General features: G+C 28.9%; 4 protein-coding genes across 7 annotated transcripts; 3 read left to right on the top strand and 1 right to left on the bottom strand.

Moving 5' to 3' along the window:
* The first annotated feature begins 1237 nt into the window (after window positions 1-1237).
* LOC127061955 (neuropeptide FF receptor 2-like) lies at window positions 1238-2856 on the top strand. Its single transcript, XM_050989483.1, has 5 exons — window positions 1238-1339; window positions 1415-1824; window positions 1920-2145; window positions 2214-2416; window positions 2509-2856. The coding sequence occupies exons 1-5, from the start codon at window positions 1238-1240 to the stop codon at window positions 2801-2803; spliced, it is 1236 nt and encodes a 411-aa protein (XP_050845440.1). The 3' UTR covers window positions 2804-2856.
* On the bottom strand, window positions 2846-14976 carry LOC127061585 (tyrosine--tRNA ligase, cytoplasmic). 3 transcript variants are annotated; one of them, XM_050988655.1, is made up of 10 exons: window positions 14623-14899; window positions 14461-14515; window positions 14230-14353; window positions 4703-5095; window positions 4364-4626; window positions 4064-4279; window positions 3782-3976; window positions 3436-3700; window positions 3210-3351; window positions 2846-3118 (listed from the first exon to the last, which is right to left on the bottom strand). In XM_050988655.1, the coding sequence occupies exons 1-10, from the start codon at window positions 14644-14646 to the stop codon at window positions 3005-3007; spliced, it is 1791 nt and encodes a 596-aa protein (XP_050844612.1). In that variant the 5' UTR covers window positions 14647-14899; the 3' UTR covers window positions 2846-3004. The 3 variants fall into 3 exon arrangements, with proteins under 3 accessions (XP_050844612.1, XP_050844614.1, XP_050844613.1); XM_050988657.1 differs by lacking the exons at window positions 14230-14353; window positions 14461-14515; window positions 14623-14899 and adding an exon at window positions 14953-14976; XM_050988656.1 differs by lacking the exons at window positions 14230-14353; window positions 14461-14515; window positions 14623-14899 and adding an exon at window positions 5490-6411.
* LOC127061587 (uncharacterized) lies at window positions 6363-9427 on the top strand. The gene is made up of 4 exons (XM_050988660.1): window positions 6363-6497; window positions 7493-7759; window positions 8001-8387; window positions 8669-9427. Exons 2-4 carry the CDS (start codon window positions 7496-7498, stop codon window positions 9425-9427), a joined length of 1410 nt encoding a protein of 469 aa, XP_050844617.1. The 5' UTR covers window positions 6363-6497; window positions 7493-7495.
* LOC127061583 (uncharacterized) lies at window positions 9839-14051 on the top strand. 2 transcript variants are annotated; one of them, XM_050988653.1, is made up of 8 exons: window positions 9839-10323; window positions 10529-10712; window positions 10790-11012; window positions 11513-11770; window positions 11925-12291; window positions 12494-12723; window positions 13195-13518; window positions 13749-14051. In XM_050988653.1, exons 2-8 carry the CDS (start codon window positions 10552-10554, stop codon window positions 14037-14039), a joined length of 1854 nt encoding a protein of 617 aa, XP_050844610.1. In that variant the 5' UTR covers window positions 9839-10323; window positions 10529-10551; the 3' UTR covers window positions 14040-14051. The 2 variants fall into 2 exon arrangements, with proteins under 2 accessions (XP_050844610.1, XP_050844611.1); XM_050988654.1 differs by lacking the exon at window positions 10529-10712.
* Window positions 14977-15100: the final 124 nt, after the last annotated feature.

Raw genomic sequence — 15100 nt, 5'->3', positions numbered from 1 at the left:
TAAAAATCGAGCTCGACTTTAGTACTGTGGTTTTGTTCGAATGGAACGATCTTCGAAATGTTTATCTCTTGTTTTCAATTTCATCGTGTTTACACGTGCATATGTTTCATTGCACTTTATGGATATTCTTTTCTTTCTTTTCTTTAGAGTTCTATTGTTTTTTACGAACGCACACGTTCCGACTTTCTTTATTACTTTTCTTTCTCTTCTTTTCTATCTCTAGCTTGGATCATCGAGGATAGATCACAAAAATTCGATATATCGACGCGAGTCCGATGTATTATTGAATGGTTCGATTCATAATCGATTGTTAGATACAAATCGGTTAGGTTAGGTGGGGGAACACTCGCTCCTGTCTGGCGGGAAAAATTAAAAGTCCTACGATAAGGGATTTCGTTTGATTGCTAAAACGAATAAATGAGCGATCTATGTTGAATGATCTCTATCATATATGTTGAATGATCTTACTATTCGTAAGTGGGGACTAACCCTTCTCCAGTTAGCGATTAGAACTCTCGGTTAGTTTGTGCAACCCTGCGAACGTGAATTTTAAAATAGTCACCATTATTTGGATACATATTATTAATAATAATATGCGAGTATTCAAGCGCGATTAAAGGTCCTATCGTAGACTTTGTTTTATTTGGAAACATCGATCAGTTGATCACACCGGTCACACGGATTTTAGGATAGTTAAACAGTGTTTTCCTTCAGATGCAGTCAATCTTCATATGGTGAGACCTACGTCGGTAGTACTTGCAATATATAAACTTCAGATGCAAGTACTACCGAGCAAATGGCTGCATATTTCGATATATTTTCAAAATCTTTTTTTTTTTTCAATTCACTCGAAACAAGCAATATAAAGTAATTTATATTCATATATTCATTTTAAAGCTCGAATGGTATCTGTAACTGATATAAAAATTTCAGGATTCAATTAAAATCAATTGAAATTATCCCGCAGAACAATATATATATATATATATATATATATATATATATATATATATATTCTTAATGAATGATAATATATTAATTGACTACTTATAATCTATTTCTTTATCGTAAGAGCAATATAAACAAGAGAAACCATTAATACTAATGGTACCATCTGTTACTTCTAGATTAGATTTTACTCACTGTTAATATTCAACCTTATATCATAGTTCCAGTCTTCAAGTTAAATTGATCTATATAAAATCCACCTCTTATTATTAATAATATTAATATAAAAATGATTTTACACAATACTTCAAATTATACTATTTTGTTCTTGGATGTACAATGGAGTCAACATTTAGGAGAACAATTTGGACCAACAAATAGTAATATCGAGGTACATTCGTGTGTTCAAGTAATATATTAATCTATCAATTATTGTGAGATGACATAAAGGATTATGGATTCATAGTGGAAAGGAGTAAACACTACGCAGCATCACTTTCCATCAAAAATTTGGATAGTAAAACCAACTTGGGAAGCAACTCTTAAAATTCTCAGCATCTTGCCCATCATTTTTCTGGGTATACTGGCTAATGGTGCACTGATCTACATAATAATCCGTGCTAAATCTTTGCACACTACTACAAATCTCCTCATCGTTAACATGGCAATTGCGGATATATGTATCTGCATTTTATGTCCTTGGATGTTTCTCTGTATTGATTTATATCAAAATTATATACTTGGATCTATTGGTTGTCGATTAGATGGATTTGTAATACATGCTTTGACATTAGTTGCAGTATTTAATTTGAGTGTAGTTAGTTATGATCGTTTATCTGCTATTGTCTTGAATTGCTCTAGTAGATTAACAAAAAGGTTATTATTTTTAAATGTACATACATACATATATACATATATATGTATATATTTAGAAAAATTATATATATATATATATATATTGTTACATGTAGATCTACACATTTGCTGCTTTATGCTATATGGATTTTGGGTATAATAGTTGCAACGCCTTTATGTCTCTATCGAAGCTATTATGAAAGACAATGGAGTGATTATTTGGAAACATATTGTACCGAAGACACTGTAGTGTTATATCCATATTGGCATGTTTTTGCAGGTTTAAGCGTATGGGCACCATTAACTATAATGGCAATATGTTATTCTGCTATTCTCATCAAGGTACTTTTCCTATTACGTCTCTAACTGTAATATACATATATGATCATATTTCTTGTTTTAATTTTAAGCTAGATAGATTTGAATCACAAGCATTGAGAAGTAAATATCCAATCACAGTACGTTACAAAGGAAAAGTAGCTCGTGCTCTAGGAATTATTGTCTTGGCATTTATCTTTTGTCGTGTACCATTCACAATATTAATCATTCAAAGAGCACGACTCTTGCAACAACCTTCTAAACCAGGACAGGCAGAATCTATGTACTTTCTTTGGTAAGTAGATTATATCTAAATTTTAATTATATACCTGCGTAATAATAAAGATTAATAATATAATAAAATAAAATCAATCAATTATTTTATAGGTATATAAGTAGATACCTTGTTCTTGTTAATGCCGCAATAAATCCTCTATTATATGGCTGCAGTAGTAGTTCTTTAAAAAAAGAATTAGCACTGTGTCCTGCAACATCTTGGCTTATTTATAAACGGAAAAAGAAAATACAAGAACCACGTAGTAATCAACAATTTAATTCAGAACAATTTAATTGTCTGAAACCTCGATCACCTTGTATTCGATTAAATTATCATCAAAGAAGTAGAATACCAAATATTTCCTCAAGGATTTCTCCAATAAATTTGGAATTAAGTCCAAACTAAGATACTCTTATCGTTATCTTATGATAATAATAGACTTATAAGTCGATTGATCGTTAAGCATTCATATTATTTTTCATTTATAATATAATAATTATCTATTAAAATGTTTAATAAAGTAATTAAAAATAGGCAGTTCAAATGGATTCCATAATTCCATTCCTAAAACAATAAAATGCATAAGTGGAATAACTGTAAAATGCATTACTTAATCGGTACGTTCCTAAGAGAGTCAGCAATCGTTTTTCCACCATTCGACGTAAGCAATAAATTTCCGTTCCAAGATGCTTCTCCATTATCATTTACTATAAGATCAACCTATCAAAAATAAATATTTTATAAAAATCTCATATTCCAGGATATTTATAATTCTTAACTCTTTTAATGAACTTAAGAAGCTAACAAATACCTGCAACTTTTCCCAAACTTTTTTCTTTGGATTTAAAACTTCATCCGGCGTCCCACTTTCATAACCCTCTACATAAATTCTATCACCAGGATTACTATTTTCTGGTGGTCTCAAAGGTTCAACCTGTCTTGTTGGTTCATCTCTAGATATTATATAGATCATTAATAACGATCAAAAAAAGAAAAAACAATTCTTCTTGAAGTATAAAACATAAAAGTAATCTTACACGGACGCGCAAAGAACCATTCCATGTGATGGTATACCCCTAAGATTAGCCGCTTTAAGATTTGCAAGTACGAGTACCATTCTGTCTTGCATTTCCTCTATAGGTACATAATTTACAAGCCCGCTGACAATAGTTCTAGGACCATTATTTTCACCTAAATCTATTTTCTCCACATATAATGAATCCGCATCAGGATGTTTTTTCACATCGACGATCTTTCCAACTCTAATATCCAATCTCGATGGTACTATTTCATCGACCACTTCTGTTCATAAATAATTACAAAGTTTATCAAATTGAATGATATTTAAAATTCAATTCTATCTACTTGGTATAACTCACTTACTTTGTTTTTGTGGTGGTGGGTACGCTTTACTGGCAAGAGATTTTAATTTAGAATTTCCATCAAATTCTTTTCTAATTGGATCTAAGAGTCTATTTATATATATTTCGGCTGCACTTTTAAGATCGCCAGGATGTATTTCTTCCTTTGCAAATGCAGTTTCTAATTCCTCGTACGTAGAGAAAGATATATCTCCACCTATAAACGTTTGATAACTTTAATGCTGTAATATGTATCTTGAAAGATACAGTAACGTTTTAACAAAAATTTAAATCTTTTACATACCAAATTCTTTACTTCTTGGTACATTATAAGATTCTCCTTTTTTCAATAAAGAAAATATCACATGTTTAGAGAAGGAAAGTATTCCATTATCATTGATATTACCAGGTTCGCAAAAGGCTTTTTTTAACTTTTTTTTAACTGTTGAAGCTCCATCCAGAAGATCAATTTTTGAGTCTTCCTCGGAGGAAGACATTTTAGCACCAGCTAGTCCAGGTACTAAAAATGAATTTCAAAATATACTTTCTTGCAAGTATTATTTCCATAAATTGGAGATATATACATAATTCATTAAATACTGACTCATAGGATTCATCAAATGAATACGTTTTTCATATCCAAGCATTGGCAAATATTTTTCAGAGAAAGTAAAGATCTTCCTTTGATCTACTCCACCGAATTGTGCATCGACTTGAAGGTACTGTTCGTCGAGTGCTTGTAATCCCGGATACAGCAAACCAGAAAGTAACGGATTTGCAATTTGTTTAACAACTTCCGCACCTGCCTTTTTAGCATCGTGTTCAGTTATGATAGAACTTAATCGATACATATCCAATGTATATTCCCTTAAAAAATATGACATAAAAATATACTTGCATAATAAAATCTCATATATATTTTATATATTTTTTTGATACTAACTTGGATAATTGATAATCTGTTCCCTTAACAAATTTAAGTTTATCCAAAGGTACATCAATAGACTTAAGCATAGCTTTAATAATAACTTCATAATATTCAGTTCTTAACGCTAAAAGTTCCCAAGGTGCTTTCATATTATCCAAATATGCATGTAAGTCGGCAAATAAAATTGTAACTTCAGCTCCGGCATTTAAAAAATCAGCTATCTTTAACATTGGTGTAAAATATCCAATATGAGGTTTACCGGTAGTAGCAGTACCCCAATATATCTTTAAATCTCGCTGTTTCAAAATACTTTTTAATTTTTCATCGCCGAGCCATTCACCTAAATTTCTCGTAATAAGATTATATTTCTCGTTCCAGGTTAGTTCACTCATTTTGGTTGTATCGTGTCTAGAACAAAGGTCATGTAAACAATTTGTTTGATAAATTGATAAGTTTTAACTAAATTTATTAATAAGCGAAATGAATGTATAATAAGCGAAAATAAGAAACTATTGCATCATCTAATCATTATCGTCATAATATTATTCGTTATAAATTTTTTCTAGCAACACAATACATATAAGTGAATTAATAAAAATCAAGATATATTAAAGACATATTGAAACAAAAACCACGTGTGACCGGAACAGCACGTGTAGTTGTCTCCTTGTCAAATATATTAAATCTAAACCTATAATTAACGTTACGATATTTATTAAAAACATAGATCAAATAAAAAGATATTCTTCATTTTTGCAAATTGATCAATACTGATCTAACTAATAAATCTTTGCATTGTTACCTGTCAGAATGATATTAATTAACGTCGAATAAGAGGAAACCGAAGAAACGAACAGAACAGAGATGTGTGCAAAGTTGTGGAACAGATTGCGCATTATCCCCACTCTTTTTCATTCTCCTAGTTTGCACTTCCTATACGAGCTACTGTTCAATGTTTGTCGCTACTGTTGCAATTGTCATGCCAAGGAATATCACTATGTTTTGTTTCGAATAAAAGATTTCTGTGTAATATTGTTTTTTTTTTTTTTCGAATGAATAAAAATGAAAAATGTTTATCGAAGAATAAAAGATACTCGCAAATGGGGATAAAAGTAATTTCACGAATGAAACATTTGCATTTTACGAAAAGGTGAATTCAAAGCCATCTGGCGGCAAATAATATAAACATATTTAATCATACGAATGTGTAATAATTTAAATGCGCGTTTAAACAAAAAGAAAAAAAGAAGTCAAATATATTTTTTGTCAAAATTACCGATCGATTATTAGATCTTCTATATAATTCTTTTTATCTGCAGACGGTAATACAGTATTCTAATGAATTTTAAAAGAATAAATCGGTGTTGCGGAAAAGGGAATCGCTCGAATAGAAAAAGAAAAAATATTGACAGGATGCGAGGATTTCGAGATAAATCAAAGAACGATTCGTTTAAAAGCGAGTGTCCTAGATTCATAGGCTATATCGTAATATCTCCACCTTCCTTCGACACTACTTCTTGACGGTACCGAAAGGAAAGGAAACCGCCAATGCTTCCCATTTGGTTTGCTTTGGAAGACATCGTAGCACGTATCCACACAGCCACTTTCATTGTTCTTTTATCTGCCTTAGCTTCAAGAAGTCATATAAGTTGATTCTAACCATCACTGACTTCTTTTTTTTTACCGACTGCTACTCGTATATCTTGAATTTGAATTTGCGTTACCGAAGGAGGACAAGAGAAAGAAGAAGGAGAAACATTTTTTTATTGCTGATTTTTAAGGAGAAAGTTGATCTGGAAAATTCGATAGAGTAAGTATACTGCTTTTCTCTGTATACACACACACACACACACACACACACACACACACACAGAGATATATATATATATAAGTAAAATTTGATTAAAAAAAATGATAGTACAATTTTTGAGAATATCATAATAATTATGTTTTATATTTAAACATGGGATAGCAATAAATATTGTGAATGAAATAAAATATTTTTTAATTGAAAAGATGTAAAATTTGTTTAATCTCGTAAATATAATTATCGAACCATAAAAATATCGATAGCAATCGACAATGAGAATTTAGTATGACTGTCGTAAGACCTTTCAAGTTTTTGTATTCTTAGGAAACGGATAAGTACTTACATATTCATGAATAGGGTGTATAGGTTATCTGTCTGTACCGATCGAATGCAATCTTGATTTCTAAATGGCGCCATACGAAGTATCGACCGAGAATAACCGAGGATTGCCGAACGTATTTAAATTAAAATCACGTGATCAATTTCGATTATTTTCAAATTATACAAAGATCGAAGAGAATGATTGTAAGAAAATTTGTGGACGTTCCAAACGAAAAGACAAACCTCTCTCGAAATCGTTTCCTAGTTTCACCGACTCTCGCTGAAATAGACGGAAGGAAGACGTATTCATGCTCTGTTTAAGAAGTACGAGTTCACCGAGTTTCTACACAGGATATACAATATGTGTATGTGTGTGTATGTGTGTGTGTGTTTATAATATATATCTGTCGATATATTTGACAAGACTTTGGAAATATTTTTTTGTCTCTTTATGATTAAAAATTTTATTTTTCTCATAAATTTTCTTTCATGTATGACTTCTAATTAATTCGTAAAAAAAAAAAAAAAAATCGTCTTTTTCGCAAATATTTATTTATTTAATTTATTTTACGATAATCTTGGACGTAACATGTAGTTGATGTTTATATTTCAAAAAAAATTCTTTTATCTCTTGAATTAACAAAAATATTATCTTCCTTAAATGAATTCATTAGGTTATGCCATCGTACAAGATCAAAACCTGGCCATTGTTGTTGATGTTAATATTTATTACGTTCGATTGGACGACTTCAGAAAGTGATACAACAATTGGAAATAGAGATGGTTGCGGTGAAAGATTGGAACGTGCTTTGGATGCACTTCAGAGAGATTCGAATAGAAGAAGGAATAGATTAGAAGAGGGAGAAGGTCGAGAACCAAATTATCAGGAAGAATTACGTTCGGCGCCATTAGCAATGACGATTTCACGGATCGCAGTTAAGGTATATTATTTTTATTATCTTTAAATAATAATAATAATTAATGTGAAAATAATTATTATAAAAAATAATAATAAATTATTACAATTATACAATTACTATAATTATATTATATATAATACATAAATTACATATATATGAATTATTAATATATATGTAATTATTATATAATATATGTAATAAATACATATAATAAATATAATAATAATAATAATAATAATAATAATAAGTAGTTATATATTAGTTTCCACAGAGTGGAAGAAGTCGAGGAAGTTCATGGGCAAGAGTAGAAAAATGTTTTTTCGAACCTTCGAATAATTCATTAAAAACCAGAGTAACATTCAACGATTTATCAGTATCGGGAACAGTATCGTTGTTGATGAGAGAAGAACGACGATCTCATATACCTTTAGAATCATGTAGAATGACTCTACGTTTGAGACAAGCTGGTATAGATATTTTCACTGGTACAATCGCCAGAGCTCGTGGACAAATGCGTATACGTACGGAATCGAGTTTTTTGGAGCCACGATTTGCTTCGCTCTACGCTTATGGATGTCATCCACATCGTCATGACAAACAGCTTAAAAGACAGGACAAGTGGCCACCTTATTATCCTCCTCGTGACGAAGTAATTAAGTATAATAAATCGTGTTAATTGAAATTAAATATATTCTTATACAGGATAAATCAAAAGTTTCTAAATGATTTTTAAAATCGATTACTCTTAGACATAATTTTTGATTTTTGTTTAGAAATTTTTCAACTACAAGCCAACTTCATTTTAAAACTCATGAGAAAGAATAATTGATTTTTAAAACGATTCTAAATATTTCTATATATATATATATATATATATATACACATATATCAATTATTAATATATTTTTTTTTGTTACATTTATTTTTTAGCTTTCTGTATTATCAGCTGAACCACGTCGCTTATTCACCGTCTCTGAGGATGTAGATCTTTCAATAGCAAACGAAAGTCGAGTTGCACGTACTTCAAGTGGACAAATAAGAAACTTAGGTACCTGGAGAAATAATCTTTGGATCACTAAATCAGCTGTACGTCGAAAAAGAGGAATTACAAAACGTAATACGAACGATTTAACAACGACTGCGAATAAAAAAGATAAAGATAATACCGAGGATCGTCAAGGATCTAATAAATCCTCAACGGAGATCGAGATAACACCGAATGATTTTGTAACTGCATTGGTCAATGGTAAAAAACTTTCGGAGGCTAAAGAATCGACGATCGAATCAACGACGACAACCACGACTATTGATCTTCTTGATCATTCTGTTAATTTATTAAAAAACGAAACTATCGACGATTGCCATGAAGAGAAATCAAATTTTAAAAGGGAATATACATTTAATGAATCACCAAGAGTAGAATCTAGAGAAACTCTTTTATTGGATGAAAATATTTATGACATTTTCATGTCTGGTCTTAATGACGATGACGAAAACGTTGATAATAACGATGATGATAATGGTAATAATCGAAGCTGGCAATCAAAAGAATATATTGCCAGAGAAATGGAAGATATTTTTCTTCGTGGTGCCAGTAGAACATTGACCAGTTACATCGAACGACAATTGCATCCTGCTATCAAGGAAGCTCTTATGATTTCTATGGGATATACCATTAGTTATGGATAGATATGTAGATAGATAGATATTACATCGAATCGGTGTAACTACAATTAGTTATTTATTAGCAATAAATATATTATTGTTCGTCTCTTTGAAACTCTGAAAAATATTTTTTCTTTTCACAACATAAAATAAGTATTATTTTTACGAAGTATCGTATTTACTTTGTTTTATAGAATAGTATACGAATTTTGAATATTTCACAAAATAGTAAATTGTAGTAAATGAATAATATAGAATATAGTACAGTATAGTATAAGTAAATAATACATTTAAAAGATATCCAAAAATTAGATAGTCCAATAATATTTAAAATTAAAAATGATATATCCTCTTCCCATTTGCTAATTATAAAATCACGTTAATGTAATTATTCTATAATCAATTGACTTATTCTCGCTGGAACAAAAAATTAATTTAAAAGAGAAATATAATTATGAAAAAATAATACGAATATAATATATTATATTGTATTATATACGTACCTAACATTTTATATGCGTCACCTTATATAGTAAATAAACGCATAATGCGCTCGTGCGCATGCGAATAAGATTTGACTTATTTCGACGATAACTATCGCAACGAAAAGCGCATGTCAAACAAATTTTCTCTTTCTCTCTTTCTCTATCTCTATCTATCGATCTAATAAAGATTATTTTAAAACGATGACACTCTTTATTTCTTTCACACGGATATGTTTGAGATGAATCGTAATAATAATAGGAGAAAAGTGTTACAACTAGTTACGGTCATCAACGACCTATTCTTTAGGTTCACAACGTAATTAAGAAACACCATTAACTGTGTTGTATACCGTTAAGACAGGAAAATAGAATTCATTGTTATAAAACGAGGACAAAAGTTTTGATAAAAAGAAATAGGAAGTACGATCATTCAAGGTATGTATCTATGCAAATTATTATAACGATTAAGAAAATTAAATTTAAAGATAAATATTAACTATCGAGTATATAAATAAATATATATATATATATATATAATAAATTTTGAATGAATAAAAAAATTAAAAAAAAAAAAAGAAAGAAAGAAAGAAAGGAAAAATGTATCGAATTTAATCGATAAAATATACAATTTTCATAATAGTTTAAAAATAATTAAAATCCAAAATGGCATCGAGCATGAATAATACAATATCAACGACAGATAATTTTTCGAGATTACGAAAAATCGAAGAAGCATTTCGTTTATCTAGTCAAATCCGAAAAAGAAAATTAATTAAACGAAGTGCTCGTGCGAATACCGATTCTCATCGTCGTAAGTTAATCAGGTAAAAAAGAAAATTAATTAATTAAAAAAATCGAAGATTTAATGTAATTTTTCTCTTTCTTCTTTTTTTATATTTAGGACACGTTATTATTTCACCAGTGGACATGAACACTTAGGAAAAGCTAGAAACGTCAATATTGAACAATCACCATTCGAATTTCCATCGTGTTCTAATATGTTCGCGTATTTTCAATTTTGGAAAGCTCGAACACGTGAAGCTGTTAAAGCACGACATATATTAAGCCATGCTAAACATGAAAGTATTCTGCACCCGCGTAGTGATATTCTTAGAAGATTGCGAGTAAGTTATCAATAATATATATAGAAAATGATTTAAAAATATATATAGACTATCATTTGGAATCATTTCTATTTGTCGATACAATTATTATTATTATTCTTATTATCATTATTATCATGTTATGATCAGATATCTATTATTGTTCATTTATAATTAATTAATAAATTTATATTAATTAATTGTATAGTTAATGCATTGTGTGTGTATGTATGGAGAGAGAGAGAGAGAGAGAGAGAGAGAGAAAGAGTTGTAGTATTATAATTATGATTATAGTATTATATTTTTTACATATAATTTATATAATAATAATACTATTTATTTATATATATATAAAATACAATAAATAATATTATTTATTTTTATATTTTTCAATAAATTATACTAAAATTTATTTATAAATAATACTATTTACTGTATTTTATATATAGCATTATATATTTTATATTAATATTGTTATATATTACATATATTATATATACGTGTGTTTGTATAAAATATAGGTGGACGTGCCTGCAGAAATAAAAGAAAAAAAGAAACATAAAGAATTGAAAGAAATATTTGCCATAACCGATATAAATCCGGAATATTTCACAGAAACAGCTGGTGGTTTGGTAAAAGAGAAATTTTCTCTTTGTCAATATATCGACGATCTCCGACAGATTTTAAGAAGCAAACTACTTGCTGGTGAACAACGTGATCTTTGTATTCTTATCGAACAACAATTTGACGAGGAACGAAGAAGATTAAGCAAGATCAAAGTAAAACAAAAATTACAACAAAAGAAAAAACATTACAAAATAGAGATTACGAAAGAGAAAAAGAATTATATTACAATCTTTATTCATTAATTTTAATTATAAGATCAATTAATTCCCTTAATCTAATTTTTTTTTCCTTTCTTTTTTTTTTAAGCGTCAATATCGTACGTACGTCAGTATCTTCGAAAATTTCTTATCGAAGGATCACGAAGAGAGCATGGTTATTTTGAGGAAAGCCGAAGAGGAAGTGAAATTAACTTCGGCAATAAATGAAAAAAGAATTTTGTTGGATAAGCAATGCGGTCAAATTAGACTGGATTTGTATTATTGGGAGGAAAATTGGAGATTGGCAAAGACCTGTCAAAGATTTTTATATCAAATTTCACCGATTTCATGGAGAAACGAATACGATTGGATCTATCGTTCGCAATCAGGAGAAAGCATATTTTTTGGGACTACTGAAGACATTTTTAGACGTTACAGGATGGCTGAACAAGTTGCATCTCTTGAATGTTTAATAAGTACTTATATTTTTAACATTTTCGCACCTATTTATATTTTGTGAGTTTAGAATCTAATATCTAACATTTGATTTTTTTGTTAAAAGTACTTCTCTACAAAACTAATAATTCTGATTTATATTTTTTTGGCCGCTCATCTAATAGTTGCTTTTTTTTTTTTTTTTTTTTCTTTTCTTTCGTTAATGTTAAAATTTTTTCATAGATATGTTCGAAGAAGATTTAATGGGAGCAGGTCCTCCTGATCTCTACTTCGAGGATCCATCCGATCTGTTACACGTATTAGAAGCGATAGAGTTACAAAATTTAAATTCCTTGATACATTTGGAATCATTAGAAGAACCTTTAGTTAAAATGCTATCAGAGGTTACAGAAGCTGAAAATCGAATAGAACATGAATTCGATGAAATTATTGATAATGTTGCAGAATTGGAAGTAGGTATATAATAAAAGATATAATGGAGGTAGTCTACTTTTTTTTTTTTTTCTCCAATTTTTCTTTCCACGTATATTTAATCTATGCAAATAATAATATGTGTATGTGTAATATTTATATTTGTACCAATTGCGTTATATTCTTAATAGAATTATATTCTTAATTTGTAGATCATATTAATCATAAAAAATATATTTTTATGTTTTAAGATATATATAGTATAAATATATATGGTATTTTTTCAATAGACACATTATCAACATATTATATATATATTTATATACATATATATATTTAGAAAAGAATATAATGAGACTACATAAGATATGTGGAAAGAAAATGATGAAATAATAAAATGGTGATTTCTCCCACCAATCACTATGATTGTTTCTAATCACACATGCGTTTCATTCATTGAGATAACATCGATTAATAAATCACGATCCTTTCTCTAATATTTTTTAATCTAGGATTTGATTTATAAAACAGAGGAAAGAGCAACGAATTTGCATAACTACGCAAATTACCTTTTGCAAGGTGTATTTCGTGATTTAGTGTGTTCTGAAGATATTCTTTGTATATATGTCTACATTGAGGATGCATATGAAACTTGCATAGCACCTAATGATGGTAAACTCAATAGCTTCACTATGATAAAGATGATTGAAAAGACTCATGAAAAACTCAATTTAGAATTGGATACTTTACCTCGTGAAATAGTTAGAAAATGTGAAAAAGAAGGTTTCAAACAAGAACTCAAAGCTATCAAAGAAGCCGAAGATGCTGCTAGAAAGGTTACACAATTTTTTGTTTATAATTATTATGTAAAGAATATATTATAATATAATATTTTATATAATATTACAATATTGTTTACATTAATATACCTACTGTATATTAATGAATAAGCTAACAAAAATTAATTTAATATATATTATACTTTATATTATATTATCTTCTTTCCTCTCTTTGCCAATTCAATCAAATTAACCTAATCGTCTTGTTATCTTTTCTTCTATTCTAGTTCGATCTGATGCTTCAATTATTAGATTCATTAATCCGTATCATGCAAAGGCCTATAATAACTAAACGACAATTAAAATGGCGCTCAGAACCGATCTATAAGAAAGTAAAAAAGGTAGCTTCTTATGCTGAACCAACGGAAGAAGAAATGCAGTATTTAACTTTCTTTACAAATTATTGTAAACGCGAAGACTTTACAAAATATCGTTCTAAATTTCCTGATGATTTTGATCTGACATTTACGGTTAAAAAAGAAGAAATTTCTGAAATCCCTTCAGAAATTATAAACTAAAATTATAGAATAATATTGATGAAAATTCGACGAATATAAAATGTACGTATGTATGATGTTCTAATCACTTAATATGAAATTATTTAGATCATCTGTGCTGAAAAAATATTAGACATTTTATGTTTCACATATGAAATATTTTTTCTTACGAAACTTCGTTGTTTCTTCGTGGATATATTATGAGACTTACATCGATGTACTCAACTTTTTTTTCGTCGATAAATCACGATAATATCGTTGACGAAAATCTTCTATCGTTATAAAATTGATTATCTGACGTCCACTTACACTATTTTGCCGAATTAGCACTCGCCCTAAAAGAGTAAATAGAACTACGTTCGTATCTATGTTTACTAACGAATAACGGCAATTCTATATTGTCTTAATTACAAATATACACGAAATAAATTCTTCGAATTACCTGTGATCATATCTTTCTTACAAAATTTTATTAATGAAAAGTAAGGCTGTATAACCTAAAAGAAAATTTTACGACGAAAATATCATATTTCACCATCCTTCATAATTATTACATCCTACCGTTCGATATTTTAATTAAAACAAAATATTGTAAAACACTGACCTTCCATCCCTTGCTTTTTATCATATTTTTTATACAAAATATTTTTTATACTAGAATTACTTTCGTTTACACCGACGATTGCACACGTGCCTTACGAATAACTAACGAGTAAATGTACCAGCATCATTGATTAATTCGCTTATATAATACTTTTATATATAATAACGCTTATAATATAACTTATATACTAATCTTATAATAAATATATTAAATTAATATTTTATAATAAATATATTAGTCGACAGTAATATTAATTATTAAATCCTAACCAATCTTGGAAGTTGCTGCGTAGGTTAGGAGAGAAAATTTAATTAATATTAATATACGTACGTGAAATTTGTATGATTAATTACAGCTGACGATCTTTACTCGATGAAATCCTACAAAAGACTGATTACATCACTCTACATCACTGTGAAAGTCATCCGTTTTGTTTTGTTTACAATGATATAAACGAAATCGAACTCGAAAGATACAA

The sequence above is a fragment of the Vespula vulgaris genome, chromosome 2 (assembly GCF_905475345.1).
Source record: "Vespula vulgaris chromosome 2, iyVesVulg1.1, whole genome shotgun sequence".
NCBI lineage: Eukaryota > Metazoa > Arthropoda > Insecta > Hymenoptera > Vespidae > Vespula > Vespula vulgaris.
The sequence above is the reverse complement of the archived record's forward strand: the minus strand, read 5'-3'. Positions and strand labels throughout refer to the sequence as shown.